General features: G+C 41.7%; 1 protein-coding gene across 1 annotated transcript; it reads left to right on the top strand.

Moving 5' to 3' along the window:
- Nucleotides 1–5,222: 5,222 nt before the first annotated feature.
- Nucleotides 5,223–15,352, top strand: LOC135472843 (uncharacterized). Its single transcript, XM_064752541.1, is given in 4 exon segments — nucleotides 5,223–5,297; nucleotides 7,108–10,303; nucleotides 11,626–11,638; nucleotides 11,641–15,352. Coding segments are annotated over 3 exon segments (5,775 nt in total). The 5' UTR covers nucleotides 5,223–5,297; nucleotides 7,108–7,190; the 3' UTR covers nucleotides 14,290–15,352.
- The last annotated feature ends 8,208 nt before the right edge of the window (nucleotides 15,353–23,560 follow it).

The following is a 23,560-nucleotide window of genomic DNA, read 5'->3' as shown; positions in this document are numbered from 1 at the left end:
GTCATTATATTACATGCAGAGTGACTTTAAAAAACAGTAAATATGCCCTCGGGGTGTTTTAAAACAGCTTTGAATGTTGATATGCTTCTTATCTTTAATAACATTTCGTCAAATGTGCTATCTGTGTGCAACAATAATAAAAGAAATGTCACTTTTTGGAACAAATCATGTCTACTAAGACATGGCACTAACGGGGTTAGTAATTCTCACATAACTTCAGTGCAGTTGAGGAGAGGTGGTCAAATTTTAGTTTCTAATGACAACGTGTTGCATCTAAAGGAAAAACAGGACAAGTGCAGAATTTGTTTTCACAGAAAAGAAATTTAACCCCCGTTCTCTACAAAACATCATATTTCAGATACCCAGAGTATCAGCCTGAGTGTGCTCTTACATACAGCCCTGAAATTTTTACATTTCCCTTGAGCCATGTAATATTTTGTTTTGAGTGCCAGTATCATATGAAGATATTGCTGATAAAAAGTTCTAAAACTTTCTCCAAATTATAGGTTACATATGCGCAATTCAGGCAGTTGGGTCCAAGATTTGCCTCCGAACTGAAGAATGAAGAAGCACTGATTGGGTAATACTGTCATACAGACATTTTAGGTTGTTGATACACTAAAATTTCTACACTATTAGTTTACACCTAGTTAAAATAAATCAGACGTTTGTCTGTTTTGTATAGAACTGAAAATTTTTTGGCCATTGTTACTTGCTACCCCTCTGGAGGTTACCAAGGTAACAAAATGTCATGACTTCACTTCCAGCAATCACAGCTCAAAAAATGGTGGTCATGGTACATGAAAGTTGATTTTATGAAATGTAGAGAAAAGTGCCAGCTGCGTGTGGTAGTATGGCATTGTATCAGGCGAAAGTTAGAGCATATATATTTTTGAGGTTGAAGTTGACAAATTTACTACATAAATAGTAAGAAAAAATCAGTGGGCTCGTGTAACCTACATGTCTAATGACCAAGCGGTTTCAGGGGCTTTGCACGACACTGATGGTCATGGCCTGTCTCCTATCGGTTCGGCTATATGGCCTATTGCCGGAAAGTAGATCAAGTAGGTGTCTAAGATTCCCACGAACTCGGCCACAGTCAGGTTAAAGATTCCAGAAATGGCACCCTCGATGTCATGTCCCACTTTCAATGTCTGTGGACGTGAAGACTATAAGTGATTGACAAGGTCAGTTGCCCTTTACTCAGTCTAACGTTGGTTGAAGACCTCTCGTCTCTCACCTATATGCATTCTTGTGAAGGGTGTAAAACACAAATCAAATAAAATAAAGGATCAACGCCAGCTTTCATTTTACTTATCTGATTTGGTTTTTTACACCGTACTCAAGAATATACCATGATTCTTTAAGTGAAAAGTTGTAAGAACTGCCAACAACACATGGATGATCGTGGGTTCCCACCCGCGCTCTCCCACCATAATACTAACCGAAAGTACAAATGCATTAAGCAAAATAAAATCTTGGGTACAGCTTTAAACGACAGTCAGGCAAATATATAAGTAATTGCCGCGACTGATAATGACAGTTATTTGGGACACCATAGAGAGCTTGCGTAATTCCGCCCCCTGTAACGATGGTCAATTATAGGTTACAATCGCAGTCGACTGGTGATTCTGTGTATATCGTGGGGAAAACTGTTTAATAATACCGGGTGAATAATCGCAGGACCAACATTCAACACAAACCACCAAAAGAACTAAGAAAGTATATAAAATAAGAAATTAGGGCGGAGTTAACAGTTTTCAATAATGCAGGACAGACGCAAGGAATGCTCGAGGCGTGTAAAAGTTAATCATTATGGGCATCGTGTATCATAACACTACGTAAGTTGTTGTCAATCAAAATACTTGTATCTGGGTTGTGTTTTGATTGCAACTGTTCATATGTCCGACGTGGCGATCATATTCAACACGATGAATGTGCAATAGCCCCTAGCCCCAGGTTTAACGGAATTGAGCAGATTCATGGAACATAGCGTCAGACATTTTGGATACACCGTCCACATTCATACTTAAAAAGAGACTTGTACTCTTAGTATTTATTTATGTATTTGATTGGTGTTTTACGCCGTACTCAATAATATTTTACTTATACGACGGCGGCCAGCATTATGGTGGGTGGAAACCGGGCACAGTTTATTGATGTTTAATAACTTAAGTCAGGCATTTTTGAACAAATTTATTGATTAGTTTTATCAAGTTAAAAAGGTTTCTTTCCCCTTTCATGCTGTCAGTGGTTGATGCTGCCGGTGGTTAATGCTGTCGGTGGTTGATGCTGTCAGTGGTTGATGCTGTCGGTGGCGGATGCTGTCAGTGGTTGACGCTGTTGGTGGCGGATGCTGTCAGTGGTTGATGCTGTCGGTGTCAGTGGTTGATGCTATCTGCGGTTGATGCTATCGGCGGTTGATGCCGTCAGTGGTTGATGCTGTCGGTGGTTGATGCTGTCAGTGGTTGATGCTGTCAGTGGTTGATGCTGCCGGTGGTTGATGCTGTCAGTGGTTGACGCTGTCAGTGGTTGATGCTGTCAGTGGCGGATGCTTTTAGTAGTTGATGTCAGTGATTGATGTTGTCAGTGGTTGATGCTGCCGGTGGTTGATGCTGTCAGTGGCGGATGCTTTCAGTGATTGATGTTGTCAGTGGTTGATTCGGTTGATGTTGTCAGTGGTTGATGTCAGTGGTTGATGCTGTCAGTGGTTGATGCCGTCGGTGGTTGATGCCGTCGGTGGTTGATGCCGCCGGTGGTTGATGCTGTCAGTGGTTGATGCTGCCGGTGGTTGATGCTGCCGGTGGTTGATGCTGTAAGTGGTTGATGCTGTCAGTGGTTGATGTTGCCGGTGGTTGATGCTGTCAGTGGTTGATGCTGTCAGTGGCGAATGCTGTCAGTGGCTGATGCTGTCAGTGGTTGGTGCTGTCAGTGGTTGATGCTGTCGGTGGTTGATGCTGTCGGTGGTTGATGCTGTCAGTGGTTGATGCTGCCGGTGGTTGATGCTGCCGGTGGTTGATGCTGTAAGTGGTTGATGCTGTCAGTGGTTGATGTTGCCGGTGGTTGATGCTGTCAGTGGTTGATGCTGTCAGTGGCGAATGCTGTCAGTGGCTGATGCTGTCAGTGGTTGGTGCTGTCAGTGGTTGATGCTGTCGGTGGTTGATGCTGTCGGTGGTTGATGCTGTCGGTGGTTGATGCTGCCGGTGGTTGATGCTGTCAGTGGTTGATGCTGTCAGTAGTTGATGCCGTCGGTGGTTGATGCCGTCGGTGGTTGATTCGGTTGATGTTGTCAGTGGTTGATGTCAGTGGTTAATGCTGTCGGTGGCGGATGCTGTCAGTGGTTGATGCTGTCGGTGCCGGATGCTGTCAGTGGTTGATGCTGTCGGTGTCAATGGTTGGTGCTGTCAGTGGTTGATGCTGTAAGTGGTTGATGCTGTCGGTGGTTGATGCTGTCGGTGGTTGATGCTGCCGGTGGTTGATGCTGTCAGTGGTTAATGCTGTCGGTGCCGGATTCTGTCAGTGGTCGATGCTGTCGGTGTCAATGGTTGATGCTGTCGGTGGTTGATGCTGCCGGTGGTTGATGCTGTCAGTGGTTGATGCTCTCAGTGATTGATGTTGTTAGTGGTTGATGTTGTCAGTGGTTGATGCTGTCAGTGGTTAATGCTGTCGGTGGCGGATGGCGTCAGTGGTTGATGCTGTCGGTGGTTGATGCTGTCGGTGGCGGATGCTGTCAGTGGTTGATGCGGTCGGTGTCAGTGGTTGGTGCTGTCAGTGGTTGATGCTGTCGGTGTCAATGGTTGGTGCTGTCAGTGGTTGTTGCCGTCAGTGGTTAAATCGGTTGATGCTGCCAGTGGTTGAAGCTGTCAGTGGTTGATGCTGACGGTAGCTGATTTCGTCTGTGGCTGATTCTGTGAGTGCATGGTTGATGTTGTCAATTGTTGATGCTGTCAGTGGCGGATGCTGTCAGTGATTGATGCTGTCGGTGGTTGATGCAGTCAGTGACTGATACTGTCAGTGACTGATGATATCCGGGGCTGGTATTTTTAGTGATTGATGCTGTCAGTGACTTATGATGTTACTGACGTATGCTATTATCAGTGGCTGATGTTGTCTGTTGTTAATGGTGTCAGTTGTTGCTGCTGATATGGCTGATTGTTCAGTGGCAAATATTGTCAAAGGTGGATGCTCTCAGTCTCAGTGACTGACTCTGACTAAGTTGTCGATGTTTTTATCAGTGGCGGGTGAATGAGGGTTTATGTGACTTTCAAGCTAAATGTAATAAATATTACATATGTAGGGCTAAGGCCACCTGAGACCCTATATGCAACAATGAAACGATGATGATACATTTTTCTATTTTCTTTCAAACGGTTGCAACATAACCATGATTCAGCGAACCAAGTTTTTGTACCAGTCAACACTGTATTATTTGCTGAAACCAACACGTTCATTTCCGCTTTAATCAGTTTACTGTTCGTTCCTTTGTCAGAGCAGACCACAACCTGATCTGTAGCAAACTTGTTGTGAACTAGTACGGGATTTTAACAATACACTAACGGAAATAGGAAATTCCGTTACCTGCTGCGTTTCAGATACCAGATCATCAAGTGCTTAATCCACACAGCTCGAGTCAATAATTGTGGGGAAATCTACTATTTGAGTGTGGGTCTCACATTGTAACTTATCTGCGTTGTGCACAGCTACTGTTATGCTGTAATACGACCTTTGGCCTCAATGTAATCCTATACACAAACAGTTCCACAAATTGTGCCCGTTTTGCGCTTGCGCGATGACCCGAGGCGGAGATAACATCAACAACTCGATCTTCACTACACTTTATAAATACAGCAATTAGAAGTGAGAAAACATGATCTTTTATTGGTTGTATTAGAGGTCAGATATTAGAAATCCGCACCTAACACTGAATTTCACGCATTTGATATTCATGATATCAATATGTACTGTATTTAAGCACTTCTGATGACATACATAGTGCCTACGCTTGTAACGCGTCGCTTTTAATCTGGCCGATATATGATGTGATCAGAATGTCTCATGTGAATGAAGGTTGGGCATATTGACTCTGGCAGATAAATTTCGGCTCCGGCAAACTAATGTATATGAAGTACCAGGATATGAATCACATACCAACCGGATATACTGTGTACCAGTAACAAACTTTGAAACTGTACAGCTGCTTTCAGTTCTAAGGTGAAGTGTATAGTTGACACACGTTAAAGACGAAGCTACAAGAAAGGCACGCCGAGAACTCGTCTAGAGAACACGAGTCAAAACCGGTAAGATAAATATCTTCATAAGACATAATTTTGTATAACTTTAATACATAATGTTGTGAATAATTCTTACAGTTACTGATATCAATGTATTGTAAATAATTTAGTAAAGTTGTTAATATACATGTGTATACAATACAAGCTTATCTCACAGACAGACCTAAGGTGCACTGTATTAACATATACGGGCTGGTAAACTAATGTACGCATCAAGACATTGATCTTCACTGAGATGACATAAATGTAAATGGCAAACATAAAATAATAAATTATTCAATATCCAAACGACGATGAAATCAACTTTCTTTTTATTCCACATAAACCAGTAATAATAACCACACAAGATAATGATAATAGCATGTATTTATATAGTAATAATCATAATAATACACATCCACAACAAAAACGACGATAATAAAATGCTTTTACATTCACATAAACCGAACAAGATAATAATAATGATAACAACAATAATAAACTATTATAATTAATAAACAAAACAATATATATATGGCCATATAAAACGCCCTGTGCATCTAAGTAAAAACACATTTTCAAACCTAAAACCTAGTTTGGTGGGTAGCTCTTAACAGACACCTTATTATTATTAATGTTATCAAATTTATTTCTTCGTTTGGTTACCTTTTGCTGTATATGCGCCTGACGGGGCTGTCTTCATTCATTATATACAAACATATCCCCCATTCTGCCATAAGTAAGATGGTGTTATAAAATACAGTGTAAAGACTTATTAAAACCACATGTGTTTACTGCCATCCAACTGACTAGTATCTATATCATAAGGCTTAGGTTAACGAAGCAGAGTTCTACATTTACGTGTAAACACGGACAGTTGATCACGCTACAGACACGTGTCACTGAGCGTAGATTAGCGGTTGTTTGCCCGGCGGAGAAAGCCGAGTAGTATGTAAGTATATTTCCTAAAACCCTGACTATTGTGAGACAGATAATCTTCTGAATATCACATACCATAGACGGATATGATACCACTTCTTTTGGTAAGCTTGGATTGAGAATCAGGCCTTGGTGGTCTTAATGCATATAACTTCTCTAAATCTTGTATATGTGTATACATCTTGGTATTGCCCATCTTCGAGTTGATGTCGTGATATGACCAAAAATAATGTTGAAAGCAACATTTTAACAAGTCCTGTTTATTGTGGGGTCGCACGTGTCCCAAATATATGATAAATGACCCCATTATTTTGTGAATTTACTGTAAAATTCAGTTCGGGTGGAAGTTTTTGCTCTGTTAATACATCATAATGTTTTCTGCATGTATAAAATGATTGCCGAATTTACAAAATTCTTCTGTGTGTTTACTCAAAACATACTCCCGCAGTATAGCAGGTATTCAAATTGTCTTTACGTTTTATCATAATTGCAGCTATATTATCACACTTATACATAATATAGCTGCAATTGTGCCAGTTCAGAGCTATGTTAATTGACATTGTTAAGGTTGGAGGATCCGAGTAAATACATCCAAACTCATGTGCAAGTAAAATAGACGATTTATGGTATCTTTTCGAAGATATAACGCGATGTACGCACGGATTAATAGAAAGCTACCCTTCGATGAACTATTTATGCGATTGTACAATGGTGAATCCCTGTTGTAGTAGAGGAACTACAACAGGGATTCACCATTGCATCGTCCAGAGCATAAACAGAATATGTCTAATTTTAAAGTCGTCATATGGATTTTGATAAGTGTAGAAATTCCAACATGCTTTTGTCTCAGTGGAGTTTTGCAAGGTTTTTATGGGGGACGTTGGTTCTTTTCTTACAGTGGACGCAGCCACTATAGCTCTCTTTAGCTTTGTATACTGCGGCGGAGTTCAGAGCTCACGGCTGGGTTTACCTACGAGCGTTATGTCCGAGGCGTCGTGGTTAATGTGTCTGCTGTGCTATTTGGTGACGACCGGAAAATGGGCTACGTACTCACAGGCCACAACACCATATCACACCAATACCACTGCCCCGTCAGGACTAACCTCCAGCGGACCCTCACTGAGCACAACGAACCATGTCAGCCAGGAAATGATATTTGCGACCAACTCTTGGGAGTCCACAGCCGAGAAAGATACAATTCTGCCGAGGAACGTCAGTGATGCCAGCGGTAAAAGTGTTCATCTCACAGAGAGATGGGAGACTACAACAATAAGGCATTGGAGCGAAACCACCGACACGGCGATGCAAGCCAGGACGACAGAACCGATGATTGCTCTATTCTCCACAGTGCCTGTGAACAGCACGAATGGAATCCGTGAAGACACACTAAACATGGAACTAACTCTTATCCCGACGTCACCAACCTTTCACTCCACTAAACGGACGTTTTCAAGCTCTCATCCGATGTCACCAAGTGCTCACCTGACGTCATCAAGCCAGACAACAGTGGACTGGTTATCCACGTACCGTATTCCCAACGTCTCCGTACAAAGCTGCTTCGACGACTGCCAGTGCTCGGCGGAAAGCCTTTTTGACGCTTACGCACGGGCTTTCTTCCAATTAGCGCATGCCAAACCGGCATTATACCAAGGTCTTAGCTCCTTTACCTTCACAGACTTCAGGACCAAGCTGTTGGCGCCGCATCTAGCTTCATCAATGGGTAAAGCCGGGTTTATAGAGATTACAACCACAAACAAAGCTTATGCCACTTGCAGCATTAATGAAACGCAGTGGGTAGTTGATGAAAGTTTCGAACGTCATTTTAGTGGGCTCGATCTGACCAAAACCACTCTTAATTTGACCCTCCATTGTGCGTCGGCTGCCACAACGGTTATCTGGGCTTCTAATAATATCACCTTAGACTCTCTCACAGTCGATGGGTGTTCCCACATTGTGCAAAATGATCCCATAAAAACTGCAGAAGTATTTTCAAAATTGTTTGTTACGAACAGCTCTGAGGAATGGATTGACGCATTTAAACTTGCCAATACCACCAAAGTTCTCTGGAGCATAGATATTCGAGGAACTCGGCTCAGCCAACTCCCAGGGATATTCTATAGTGATGTTCCATTGCGTCTGAACACACTTCGCCTGCAGAACGTCAGCCTAAGGCGCTTGGATTGCACCGTGATGTCGAATTTTACAGGCATGACTACGTTAGATTTATCCCAGAATGGTTTGATCAAAATCGAAGACTGCTTTCTTCCTGCATCCATGGAAAGTTTGAACGTCAGTTACAATAATATTTACGATTTGTCTGCCCTTGAATTTCCCAGATTTGTAAGGGGCTTCAATGTAACTATGATTGATTTGTGTGGAAACCAAATAGCAGCATTAAGACCGTTCACGAAAATGAATGTGGCGTTTCTTTCTTTGTGTAAAAACTCCATTGAGACAATTCAACAGTTAACTTTTCTACAGCTGTCAAATTTGTACCATCTCGATCTCAGCTGGAATAAGATATCTACCATTGAACCCGGAGCCTTCAGGTTTTTATATGATATACAGTTCTTGGATTTGTCTCACAACCACCTTGTATCTCTAGAGCCGGAAACAAGTCCTGGTGTGCCGTGTAATATCGATATCAGCTATAACAGATTCCACCATCCGGCCTTCAGCTCCCGAAACTTCGAAACTATAACCGCTCTAGAGTTGAGGGTACATCATAACCCTTACTACTGCGATTGTGATTTGCCGAAACTGCAGGAATTTGTAGCCCAAGGTCAGAACAAAGAGCTGTATAAAAGGATGCAAGAAAATCTTAACATTCAGTTCATATTCAACAAAACTTATCCTGAGCAACTGTTTTCACCGGATGACCTGAGATGTGCACAGCCTGAGAATCTTCGAGGGCAGAGAATGGTTGATGTGGTTTTTAATGGTAGCTGTCCCGTCGTTGATAACTGCCCTATAGGTTGCGGCTGTATAAATAACCATGTCTATGTTTTAGTCGACTGTGCCTTCCGCAAGCTGACCTCTCTACCCGACGTTATGCCAAATGAACTGCTCCACCTGGACTTCCATCACAACAATATATCCACCCTGTCAATCAGAGACTACCTTTCTCGTACCCAGGTCTTGAATCTGAGTGGGAACGCCGTGGCAGAAATATCTTCTGGAGTGTTCGACCACCTAGTGTCAATACACGCCGTAGACCTCACTCACAATGCACTGCAGACTCTTCCTGACGATTTGCAGCAGGTTTCCTTTTCCAACGCATCAGGGTTTTTGCTGTCCGAAAATCCCTGGAGGTGTGACTGCGACACATTATGGATGTCAGAATGGTTACGCACGAACGCGATTGTGACAGACGCGGGAGACACCCGCTGTCAATTTCCCGTTCATCTTCGCGACAGGCAAGTAATTACCGTGACATCGGACGATTTGAACTGCGATATCACCTCTTACTATCATCTGGCTGTTGCATTTGGCGTCCTGGGACTAATTGTATTAATCTGTATCCCTGTTCTCTATCACTTCCGTTTGGAAACCAGAGTACTTTTGCATGCCAAATTTCACATCCGGCCTTTCGATGGCAGGGTTAAAAACCTTGAAGATAACTTGTACGACACGTTCATCTCGTACAGCAACCGAGATTCGGCGTGGGTCACGGACACACTACTCCCTCGCCTGGAGAAGCATAGGCCTCCCTTCAAAGTCTGCATTCACCAAAGGGATTTCGTGATCGGTGAAGCAATTTCGGACAACATCACACAAGCGATAACCACCAGTCATGCCACCGTAATGGTCATCTCTGAGCATTTCGCGGAAAGCGAGTGGTGTATGTTCGAGTTCCAGAGAGCTCATCATGAAATGCTACAAGATAGCAGGAGACGGCTCCTAGCTGTTATAGTGGGCGACGTAGACGTCGATGGACTACCCATGGATCTGAAAACTTATCTGAAAACCAACACTTACCTCTCAGTAGATGACAGGTGGTTTTGGCCTAAGCTCTTGTATGCGCTACCCGACCCACCAAGCCGGGCTGGGCGAGATGAGTTCTGTATGGAGGTGTATTCCCCAGAGCCGGCTATGTACGCTTGACCAGGTGACCACAGTGTAGTTAATTCCCACCCCTCTAAAACAGGTGGTCATCTTTTACAATATGGGAGTCCGAGTTCGTACTCTTTTCCTGCCCAAGGCAAAAAAAAATCCTACTGTATCATACGTATGACTTGTGAAAAATGTTAGGCAAGTTTTGTTGACATTAATTCACCGATCACCGCCTCGCCGTGTTCTAGATGAACAAATGATCTAGATCTAGATGGACTTTTCAAGTTCACGAACTTTCATCACCTCAATTTTTCCACCAATTGTCTATGAAAATAGTTAACCAACATTTTTGACAGTTCGCATTATATAGAGTAAGACTTTTTTTAGGAGTTTTGCCTTTAGCGATGAAAGAGTTCGAACTGGAAATCCCCTATTGGTTAATCAGTGGACTGCACTTGGCCAACCGTTCACTCCTCAACCAGTCACTCCTACCATCCGGTACCCATTGCTATTAACAGCACTACACGTTTTACTTATATATAACTCTGCTTAACCCAATGTCCCAAAATATGCAGCTTTTTACTATTAAGTCATTTATACAAACAGATAGAATGAAACTTATAGATTAACTGCATGAGGCAAAATGACAACTGGCTTTCATCACCTTGCCACATTTTAGATTGTATACATAAACTTAAGCGTGAGTGAGGTGTTTACAATTTATGACAGTTCAAAAATATTCTTAGTGGAATCAAAAAGACAAATGATGTATACGGACATAGTAAATAAATAAATAAATAATACATGTTAAAAAATAAACTCAAATAGGAGATTATAAACAACTACACTTGGAGTCTTTTTGATCCATTTTCACTTTGCCTTAATGACTAGCTCTAATATTGTAATCACTACCTGCGTAAGTATCGTTTAGCTCTTCCCCGTGATTATTTCAACACGCAACTGTATTATTGTTTAAGCCGGAAACAATAGCTACAGTAAGTGGAATGAGGTAGGTCATTAAATAGACTATACCGGAGATTTTGGCAAAAATTCGATCAAAATGCCATCCTCGTCTGTGCACGTGTTAACGTTCAAAATCTGTGGCTGGAAAGTGTGCTTCTAAAGTTTATAGAACGAATCGCATCGTAACTTTTTAAAACTTTCGAATCATGTTAACGCTATAAATAGCACACTTATTGCTATTTATTACAGAAATTGGAGAATATGAATTTTTTGCCAAAAATATCCGGTATAGCCTCTTTAAATGAGGCATTCGAGTATAAAAAATGCTACTAAATTCCCCTTTCTGTGTTTTCTCTGATATTTCTTGATGTCTTATAGATGCTTGGCACTTTTCTTACAGGTTCAGCAACCATGACGGATTTTATCTCCCCTGTGTCTCGTTAGGGATTATACATATAGCACAATGCATCAGTACCAGAAATACGCTGTCGTCTGCTTGCTCTTGGTGTCAGCTGCTGCAGCTAACGCAAGTTTTTGGGACTTCCTGAATCCAAGTGCCCCCGAAGACTTCTCCGGAAATTCCACCTGTCCTGACCACTGCACATGCCAGACGTCGTCAATCGTTAAATTTTTCGAAAAATTTTTCCAAGAAAACGATGAGAAAATCGGACGAAGATCCCGTCCAGAGATCGATAAAGTTCTTTCATCACTTTTTCAGGGGCTGAAGAGAAATGTCTTTTTTCAAATCATATTTGGGAGTGGTCTGTTGATGAACATGACTTGTGATGCCGTGGACAATGATACGTCATTGGACACACTTCTTGCCGAGTCACCAGGTCTGTTCGTCCTGGCCTCCATTACATGCGCTGAAAAGGTGACTTTGGACTTCGATTCTTATCCATCATCTGTTATTCTGTTTTCCCTGAAGATTTCCGGGTGTACGTTGAAGTCTAGTTCTGTGCCATTCAAATTTCCAGTTTATACACTTCTCCAGGTGTTGGAACTCAATAATGTCAACGTAGAATGGCTGAAAACTTTAGACATTTCGAATTTGAACTATTTAATCAGTTTGAAGATTAACTATCACAATTTGGGCCAACTTCCAGTCCTGTGGACCAATTCATCTCTGAACAGTTTAAGTTTTTTAGATCTTAGTCATAACGCGTTGACGGAATTCAGATGTGAAATTGGATGGGGTTTAACTTGGTTGTTTGTCGTAAACCCGACTATTGACACTATAAATCTAGAAGACAATTTACTTTCAGAAATCCCGCGGTGCCTGTTAGAAAGAAAGCTGAAGATCCCATACATCTCTTTGGCACGAAATAAGATTACGAATACAAGCGTGTTCCGGGAAGTGGAGAGCTACATCAGTACGTGGAACTTGAATCTGAGGCAAAACCACATCGGCTCAGTGGATTCCTTCATGTTCTCCAATATGTCAGCTCTGGATTTCAGTCAAAACCGCATCAAAAGTATTGGAATCAATTCCTTTCGGTGCAAAGACCAGATAAATTTGCTACAGAGCTTAAATCTGAGCCATAACCAGATTAACCACATTGAGTACGGTAGCTTAGATTTCACCCCCATCCTAAATTATCTGGATTTAAGTCATAATAAACTAAAAACGTTTGACCTTGAATTTTCACCTAGTTATAACCGAAACATCACGATGGATTTACGCGGTAACCTCATGAAATATCCACCGTTTGCTAACATTGGATACTTTGCTCCACCCGCTATTAAAACCTTTGCCGCGAACAACAACTTTGTATGTGACTGCTCCATATATAGATTCGTCTCCATCTACAGTCAGCTGACAGCTTCTAGCAATTCGTCAAATGCTCATTTCCAAGGTTTACGCCTATCGTCTCGGCCATTTTTCGACGCGGAGCAGTACCGATGTGAAAAGCCCGGTTATCTGCGCATGTCCAGAATCATGGATCTTCCTGTTGAAGGGAAAACGTGTCCTGTTGTGGAGGCTTGTCCGTCCGCCTGTACATGTGAACGAAACGAAGACTTCATAGCAGTACACTGTCAGGAAAAGGGCTTAACGGAGCTCCCTGACAAATTGCCAGACGGCGTAATGGTCAAGCTGAATATGCGTGACAATGCTCTGAAGAGAGTGGATTATAGGTCTTACTTTAAATGGACAATCTGGTTGGATCTGAGCCACAACAGGATAAACACTATATCCGTGTCAGCCATGTTGTCGTTGTTGGAACTAGATGAAGTGTTTCTACACTCAAACGATATATCCGAGCTGCCGTCAGCAGTGTCCTCATTCCTCAATGTTACCACCATGAATATGAGCTTGGGTGGAAACCCGTGGAACTGCTCATGTGAATCCGCCTGGATGAAGACGTGGCTGGTGGACATGGGAGCCCGTGTGCTTGACCCCAGGAACGTGTTGTGTGTGGGAGGCATACTGAACGGTCAAATGTTTCGTGACATTGAGGAAGAGATCCTGAATTGTGACCAGGAACGTCACGCTATGGCCGCCATCGCTTTCGGTATAGTCCTCTCCATCCTTGTCCTTGTAGCTGGCGTCGTCTACTGGAAGCGCCTAGAAATAAAGATTCTTCTCTACTCCCGTCTTCAGTGGGGATGCCTGAAAAAGGACAATAGTCGTGGGGATCTTCTTTATGATGTGTTCGTGTCGTTTAGTCAGTTGGACTACGAGTGGATAGTTCACACTCTGGCTCCGAATTTAGAGGACCGTGCCCAACCCTACAAACTCTGTCTCCATCAACGAGACTTTCCGGTGGGCGAGCCGATCGCCGAGTCGATTGCTCGAGCCGTAGAGAACAGCCGTTGTACGCTGATGATGGTGACGCCAAACTTTCTAGAGAGTGAGTGGTGTATGTACGAGTTCAAAACTGCTCACCAGAGAGTCTTGTCAAAAGATTGTAAAGTCGTCATGATTCTAGATGACAAAGTCAGCACTCGCGGAATGGACAAAACAATGGCAGCTTACGTCAAGACGTATACGTACATCAAATTTAAAGACAGACTTTTCTGGGAAAAGCTTTTGTATGCGCTTCCTAAGCCAAGAGAACAATGAACAATGGACTATTAGATACACAGGAGTTTGTTTCCACAGACTGGCATTTTGTTAGTGCTTTTGGTCTCCCCCAGTGAATATCTGCCATAGATTTGATTTGTTTTCATTTTATCAAGGCCATACTCAAGAATGCTTCATTCATACGGTGGTTGTCGGTTTAATGAATGGAGAAATTGGGGTGTCCGGCGTAAACCGTTGACCTTTGACAAGTTACTGTCAAAGATAAGAACTTTCCCAAGTGTGACATATATGCGCCTACTATAATACATGTAGTTAATGACATATTTTCGGTGAACAACAGGCTGCGCAAAAAAGGGTGACGCGAGCAGGAGAATCGAGTCTGCCATGGAAGAAAGTATTTTGGAGATTCATTGGTTATATATACTAGTATATGGTTATATATGTATATAATGTACCTCACACGAGACATGGTCACACAAGTCCTCAAGCGTTATAGGTACTGTAATGGTTTAATATTTAAATGAATATTTCAGCTTGCCGTTTAGAATTCTAGTAGCGGCCATAGCGTGCTAATTTCGTACGTCTGTCCCCTCTGTAAACTTCATGGAGGCTCCAACTGTTTCCAATACAATGATTTGACTTTGAGAGAGACGAGGCTTTTTGAGAAAATATCCATTCACTTATTTTCGTGTATGCGGCATGGCGCGCGTGACTTTTTAACATGATGTTTTAACGTGTTTATTTTATGTTGATGCTTTTTGCCTTATTCCAGAGACGTTATTGAGATGTGTTCCCAATGGCATATACCATTCACAGTTCTGTCAGCACAAGTTTCAATTCTGTAGACTCACTGAAGTAACACGACCGTATATGTAGTCGAACTGCAACCCAGTGTTTAGATTACGCGATATAGCAGTTAAAACACCCTGGTCGCTGTTAAATCCACTTGAAAGAAATTTTTTTATTTGAAATGTGTTTCATGGCATACAAATGTGTAGTGTGTCGATTTACATAAACCCCTTCATTCTTACACATGTTGTATAATTTGATGTCTTTTTGTTTAACTTTGTTTATTTGCGCAAATATATTTTTCTATTCTATATTCACCATTGTATGCTTTACTTGAAGAAATTGCCTATAATGTGACTTATGGTTGATTTGTTATAAAAATTTTAGGTTGTAATAATATATGTGCAAATTTGTTTGAGGTTAAACAATTGCATGTATCTATTTGTCTTGAGCTTGTCATCCATTTATAACAAGTGTTTTATTTATTTATTTGACTGGTGTTTTACGCCCGACGCAAGGATATTTCACTTAAACGACGGTGGTCAGTATTATTGTGGGAAGAAAAAGGTGAGAGCCCAACGGAAAGCCCCAACCATCCATCCACACGTTGCTGGAAGATCTTTACACGTACAACGGAGAGGAAGTCACCATAACCTAGACTTGAACTCACAGCGCTCGAGAGACCCCTGTGTCATGTCATGTGTCCCGCGATAGCAAGCTAAGAACTAGTAGTCCACGGAGGTCCCATATGTAATTAGAAGCGAGCATCAGTTCCTTTAGGGTGAGGTGTATTACCTGATTGATTTTCTTGAGTCGTAGAACAAAATATTTTATATTGATGACGGATGTCAGGTTTACTGGATGGAAGAGCTCGGACAAGGGGCAAAATATCCTCCTACGCCAGGTATCGGATATAACCTCCTGATGCAGTGTCTTGCATAACCACCACGTTTCAGCTGTTGCTGCTGGAAAGGAAGTCATAGCATTTTGTCACCATGGTAACTTTCAGGGTTTGGGTAATACTGGGCAAACAAATTCTCATTTTATTTTTAGTGCAAAATTATTTAGTACTTTTTATTTGGTTGATGTTTTACGCTATATTCCGAAATATTTCGCGGACATTATGGTGGGAGGAAACCGGGTTGATCCCGAGGGAGACAAAGAACCAGGTGAAAATACAGTTTATCAGATTATAGTTTATCAACAACAGATTGTGTTTGTGCAGTATTATCCAACCAGTCCCAAAACACTTTTCAATTTGTACCAATTGCGCAAATCGCGCATGTGTAACCTATACTATGCGCGGCCAGCAAGGTAATTGCCCGCAGCAGTGTAGGGGAGACAACTTTGTCAGAGGCCCTTTGCTCCGTACATATTACATCCCCTGATGCTAGCTAGAATTCCTCGTGGGAAAAGATTCCGCATTTTGCCTGGTCTAGCCCAAATGTTGATCGATCAGTCATAAATATACATATATCCTCAAACCTTAAAGATTGCTGATTTCCAAGAAAAAAAAATGAAAATTTATTTTTATTTTGTATCAGTGAAAATAAAGAGGAAATTTATTTAAAAAGAATCACAACCGTTTTTTTTTTCAAAATTCTGTTTGATTTTTGAAATTTTTAATCTTTTCTGGTCCATGTGACTTTACTGTTTCAGCTAAAAATTTATCCCACGTGTTTGCAGCACTCATCTTTTAGGATTTTGATCATTTAACAGTGGAGAAAACATAAAAATTACATGAGGATCAGATGAAGGAGTTTGAAAAATTAGTTGGAAATGTGGTCTTTAATATTTCTTTCGATTATTCTTTAAAGTCAAATATACACTTGAAAATAGTTTTTGCATGGTGGGTATTTGGAAGCACATCTTACTGTCTTTTGCGTAATAATGTTATAAATGAAGATGCATCACATGCTTAATAAACATATTTGCACTAGAGTTTGGCTTTTTCAGCCATGGAATGTGTTTGGATATAAACAACAAATTTACATTAAAATACATTTATTACACATGCATCATATCCTTATTTAGAACATTATTGTGCAATATGATATATACCAAGAGGTGGTCCCAGATATCCACCATACAAAAATAAGAAAAGTCGAAAAAAATATTGAAGATCATATTTGCAAATAAGTTTTCACGCTAGCTGTTTCATCTGATTTTGGCATCATTTTCATGTTTTTCACCTACTTTAAGATGAAAAATTCAAACTTTCCAAAAATGTGGGATTTTTAATAATATCTATAAAACTCTATAAGATATCAAAAATATGAGGAACTGTTTTTAGTTTGAATGTGTGTGAAATGTCAAAGCATCATGTTAGAAATAAGAGAGAAAATGAAGATCTTTCATCACACGACTGTCTCAAAAACGGAAATTAAGAAAATGAGCAAAATGTTTTGAGGTCTTGAGGAGCCTCAGGGGTGACCGTCACTTATGAAGGGTAGATGATGTTGGACATCAGCTTGATTAAATGAAGATGGGACCCAGGCGGCCCCTGAACTGTCGTCTAATGTCCTGTGATATATATAGTTGGGCACCCCCACTTTTAATTGCCTTCCGACGCCACTTGATTTGTTAAGCGGGTGCCTATACAGACCCGATCAAAAGGATTTGATGACTTTCCCGCAGGCTGCAATGTGATTATCTGTGGATCGAATCTTCACTCATTCACACGAAATGACGTAATGTCCGCCAGGTTTCTAAAACCCATATATAAAACCTGACAGCAGCAATATAAGTGATATACATGTAATCTTTTCGATGGCGGAAAACACCAATCAAAATATTTCATGTATGGAGTGTCTGCAATATTACAAACTTTCCAATTGTAACGTAATACTCGTTACAAGGTACCATTTTGTTATAAATTACATGGTGTACGGGTTTCACAATTCTGAACTCTGTGTACAGTGAACCGGCTCATCGCATCGCATGCAGTACGCTGTTGACACGGACTGACTGGATCAAATGAAAGCTCTATATTGAATGACGAATAGATTGTCGCGTGATCTCCACGGTCTAGGCCTGTAAAACTAATCCCCACAGAAGTGTGAACTATTTCAACAGCCCTGACAAGATAGCGTCCGCAAGAGGGCCTAGGCTTGGTGACGAGCTGTGCGTGGCTCAGACCCTGTTGGTGAAATGACGTCCCAGGTTCAATGGAACAGACAGAGATAATTACTGACAAGCCGGCATTTGAGCTCAGTCTTACAGAAAAAAACAGACAGGGATGGATGCAACGCTGTTCCCCTAATAACCACCTCAACCGAGCCTAACTTCTAACTGAGCGTAAATTAGCTGCGCATCACACGACACAAATAATAAATCCCTTATCTACCGGCAAGTCCCTAATGGAGCTTTTCACACACTGCCAGCTTTGTTGTCCATTTCTGAAGTCGAGAATTTGAGAAAAACCGTCGATGACGCTAAATTTCTGATGTCAAGTTTATCCATACATCTATACCATGTACTGATACGCACTAAAAGTCAGTTAAAAATGCCAAAATAAATCTTACAAAAAGAGCCAAATTACAAATTCTTAAAAGAGAAAAAACTAATAATTTCATTAAAACACCATATAATTGTAACATTTCCTCCCAAATAAAATAACAGGCGAAAAGAAGGTAGCCAATCAGCTCTGTATCACAACCTGGATAGGAAAATAGTTGGTCACTCGTTTGGTTTTGGTCGCCTATTAGACAATGTGTACTATTCTCTGGATAGAGTGATCCTTGTGTAGTACAGTCTGGATAGAGTGATCCTTGTGTAGTACAGTCTGGATAGGGTGAACCTTGTGTAGTACAGTCTGGATAGGGTGAACCTTGTGTAGTACAGTCTGGATAGAGTGACCCTTGTGTAGTACAGTCTTGATAAAGTGAACCTTGTGTAATACAGTCTGCATAGAGTGACCCTTGTGTAGTACGGTTTGGATAGAGTGACCCTTGTGTAGTACGGTTTGGATAGAGTGACCCTTGTGTAGTACAGTCTGGATTGCGTGAATCGTGTGTAGTAGAGTCTGGATAGAGTGATCCTTGTGTAGTACAGTCTGGATAGAGTGACCCTTGTGTGGTACAGTCTGGATAGAGTGACCCTTGTGTAGTACAGTCTGGATAGAGTGACCCTTGTGTAGTACAGTCTGGATAGAGTGACCCTTGTGTAGTACAGTCTGGATAGAGTGATCCTTGTGTAGTATCGTCTGGATAGAGTGACCCTTGTGTAGTACAGTCTGGATAGAGTGACCCTTGTGTAGTACAGTCTGGATAGAGTGACCCTTGTGTGGTACAGTCTGGATAGCGTGAATCGTGTGTAGTAGAGTCTGGATAGAGTGATCCTTGTGTAGTACAGTCTGGACAGAGTTAACATTGTGTAGTACAGGCTGGATAGAGTGACCCTTGTGTAGTACAGTCTGGATAGCATGAATCGTGTGTAGTAGAGTCTGGATAAAGTGATCCTTGTGTAGTACAGTCTGGACAGAGTTAACATTGTGTAATACAGTCTGGATAGAGTGACCCTTGTGTGGTACAGTCTGGATAGAGTGACCCTTGTGTGGTACAGTTGGGATAGAGTGACCCTTGTGTGGTACAGTCTGGACAGAGTGAACATTGTGTAATACAGTCTGGATAGAGTGACCCTTGTGTGGTACAGTCTGGATAGAGTGACCCTTGTGTAGTACAGTCTGGATAGAGTGACCCTTGTGTAGTACAGTCTGGATAGAGTGACCCTTGTGTAATACAGTCTGGATAGAGTGACCCTTGTGTAGTACAGTCTGGATAGAGTGAACCTTGTGTAGTACGGTCTGGATAGAGTGACCCTTGTGTAATACAGTCTGGATAGAGTGACCCTTGTGTAGTACAGTCTGGATAGAGTGACCCTTGTGTAGTACAGTCTGAACAGAGTGAACCTTGTGTAGTACAGTCTGAACAGAGTGACACTTGTGTAATACAGTCTGGATAGAGTGACCCTTGTGTGGTACAGTCTGGATAGAGTGACCGTTGGTTGCCTGTTGGTACTGTGTAGTACAGGCTGCATAGAGAGGCCGTTGGTCGCCTGTTGGTACTGTGTAGTACAGCCTGCACAAAGTGACCGGTGATCGGCTCTTGGCACTGTGTAGTGACAGTCTGGATAGAGTGACCGTTGATTGCCTGTTGTAGTAGTGTGTAGTACAATCTGGATAGAGTGATCGTTGGTCGTCTGCTGATACTGTGTAGTACAGCCTGCACAGAGTGACCGGTGATCGGCTCTTGGTACTGTGTAGTGACAGTCTGGATAGAGTGACCGTTGATTGCCTGTTGTAGTAGTGTGTAGTACAATCTGGATAGAGTGATCGTTGGTCGTCTGTTGATACTGTGTAGTACAGTCTTAAGGAGACCGTTGCCCTCCTATAGGTACTGTGAGTACAGTATGGACAGAGAGACCCTTGGTGGCCTGTTGGTACTGTGTTACAGTCTTAGGAAGGCCCTTGGTCGCCTGTTGATACTGTGTAGTACAGTCTTAGGGAGGCCCTTAGTCGCCTGTTGATATTGTGTGGTACAGTCTTAGAAAGGCCCTTGGTCGCCTGTTGATACTGTGTAGTGCAGTATGGATAGAGTTACCGCTGGTCGCCTGCTGATACTGTGTAGTGCAATCTGGACAGTGTGATCGTTGGTCGTCTGTTGATATTGTGAAGTACAGTCTTAGGGAGACCGTTGCCCTCCTCTTGGTACCGTGAGGTACAGTATGGATAGAGAGGCCGTTGATCGCCTGTTGGTGCTGTGTACTACAGTCTATATAGAGTGACCGTTGGTCATCTGTTGGTACTATGTAGTACAGTCTGGTTAGGGAGACCATAAGCCGCATGTTAGTACTATGTAGTGCAACCTGGACAGGGAGACTGTTGAGCGAGTATTGGTATTGTGTAGTGCAACCTGGACGGGGAGACCATTTATCGCCTATCGGCACTGTGAAATACAATCTGGATACGGACACCATAAGCCAATTGTGGTACTGTGTAGTGCAACCTGGACAAGGAGACTGTTGGCCGACTATTGATACTGTGTAGTACAGTCTGGGTAAGGAGGCCGTTGGGCGACTATTGGTACTGTGTAGTACAGACTGGATAGGGAGTCCATAAGCCACATGTTGGTGCTGTGTGGTACAGTCCGGACAGGGAGACTGTTGGGTGACTATTGGTACTGTTTAGAACAGTTCCTGAGATCGTGAGCTTTTAATGGTACTTCAGAATACATTTTATTTCTGATTGTTTTCTGTTGCTTTATTTATGCGTATGCGCGGGAAACACTGCTGAAATAGATCGTTGTTATCGTGGAGAATTCGCCCATGGGCAGGAATTAGTTTTACTGAATTTTCAAATAATTTGTTGTCATAGATATTGGCGTTGCGTTGTACGCCAAGAAGATTGTTGTATTTGTTGGGTGAATTCAAATGTGAATACGACAGTAGTGAGAGCCTGTCAACTTAGTTACAGTTAGAAATGGTACCGTCAAGTTTTAACTTAATTGCTGCTTTAGTTTCTGAAACGAAAAAGACAATGGTAAGTCTTGCTTTGCCATATTTTGCCACATTGAGCCAGTTTAAAGTAGTTTTGATGTTCGAACACCGAAAGTTAGGTTATGCTGTTTTGGTCAGTGATGGCTGTCTAACAAAGCTAAACGAAGTCCGACATTCGTATATCGGAACCACGGAGGGTCGCTCCAAGTCGATAATCAGTGGATCCTCTCATCGTAATGTTGGCCCCCGTCTTACAAGTGAAATATTCTTGTGTACCGCGTAAAAAAAACAATCAAACAAATACATAAATAATCACTAGACTCCTTTCCAAAACAACCTACTACACCAGTTTCCAAAGGAATTTGACATGTAAGAAATAATATGTTTGATGATGATAAATAAAGCTGCTGACATGTATGAGAAAAGCAGGTACCTTCGCATTGTTACAGTGGATAGAAAGAAAAGGATGTCTAAATGACAAGAGGAAGTTCTTGGGAAATGTGTTGACGTATAAGTAACCATAGTAAATCTTTTTTAATGCGGATCAATCTGAGTCAGAGATGTGACATGTAAACACGTCTTAAGCGTATTAACGTATCTGTGATAAGCTTAATGAGCATGTACTTAATGAAACATAAGCATAATACAGTTTCTGTGGTCTGTGAGGTGCTTGCAAGTTTACTGTCCGTATTGGGCCCACATTGATCTGAATTTCTGAAGCGACAATGAGGCTATTCAGGGGAATTTCAACGTGACATGAACTCATATAGCCCGCGGCCAGATTCCTCCGCGGTAATCGGCAGATTAGGACATCCGGTCGAGAGGGTCTTGTGGGAGATCTGTTCGCTGTTCCTACACCATGCTTCTGGATTAATCAATACAACGTAAATTAATATTAAGAATATTTATCCCAAAACGTTAGTTCTTCAGTATACATCGTTAAACACCAGTAAACATACAGCGTTAAACACCAGCAAACATACAACGTTAAACACCAGCAAACATACAGCGTTAAACACCAGTAAAATAACTAAAAACACTGAAGCACTAGTAGCGTCAGTGTAAGGATATAAACACTGTAAACCTATGAGTAGCATAACATACAGCGTATACACATCTCTAATGAGCGGCTTTAAAAGATAACAGATTAAATTTTAAATGCTCGTCGTATAGTAAAATGCATTAGCCTCAATTTTAAAGTACTGCACAAAACCAGAGACAAGTATTAACTTGGACATTTATCATCTCAGACGTCTTAAATTTTCAGCGCCCGAGGTATACCATAAACATATTGCTTCAAACAACTCGAATTGTAGAACTGAGTAATCAGTCGACAACACCTGTAGACACCAGACTTTGGCTTGTTATGGACAATAAGGGTGTTACGAGGCTTTACAGAATACATTTTGTTGCCATTTTGAGTATATTTAGTTCATATAAATGTAGAAAATGTTTCTGCTTCTAGTTTTAAATAGCTGCAGATCGTTTACTCGCAAGTGGTGTAACGTAAATGGTTTCAGTACAGGTAATGGTATACAGGGCTCTCGCTGGATCATGACGGTCCAAGCGCTGCCTCGGAGTGACTGTCAAGCTTTTGACCAATGACCACGCGAGTTCGAATCCTCCTCTCGCAGCTTCGCCTATTGCTTTACTTCAGAAGGTTTAAGGGGCAGTGATTTATTTCGCTCATGTTTCTCTTCAACAAACCACTGCCACATAAGTGAAAATGTGTGAAGTAGAATGTTGAACAGCAGTCAAAATCGGTAAATAAATTTATCATATACCTGTGTGTGTTACCCGCCTGATACAGAACCGTGCGATATTTTTCCGTATCGCCATCCTCTGAACATTTGCATGCGCCGAACTACTTTCGCAATAACTGACATCTGGCTGTCTTTCTACACGGGAATTTCCATGCACTGCTGATCGACATACATGAACATGCGGTTTACTGTTTTGAAACCCTCGGAAAAGTTTAATTTTGTACATTGTCTGCATGCCATTATCAAAGACAAACTATGTATAA

The sequence above is a fragment of the Liolophura sinensis genome, chromosome 8 (assembly GCF_032854445.1).
Source record: "Liolophura sinensis isolate JHLJ2023 chromosome 8, CUHK_Ljap_v2, whole genome shotgun sequence".
Taxonomy (NCBI): domain Eukaryota; kingdom Metazoa; phylum Mollusca; class Polyplacophora; order Chitonida; family Chitonidae; genus Liolophura; species Liolophura sinensis.
The sequence above is the reverse complement of the archived record's forward strand: the minus strand, read 5'-3'. Positions and strand labels throughout refer to the sequence as shown.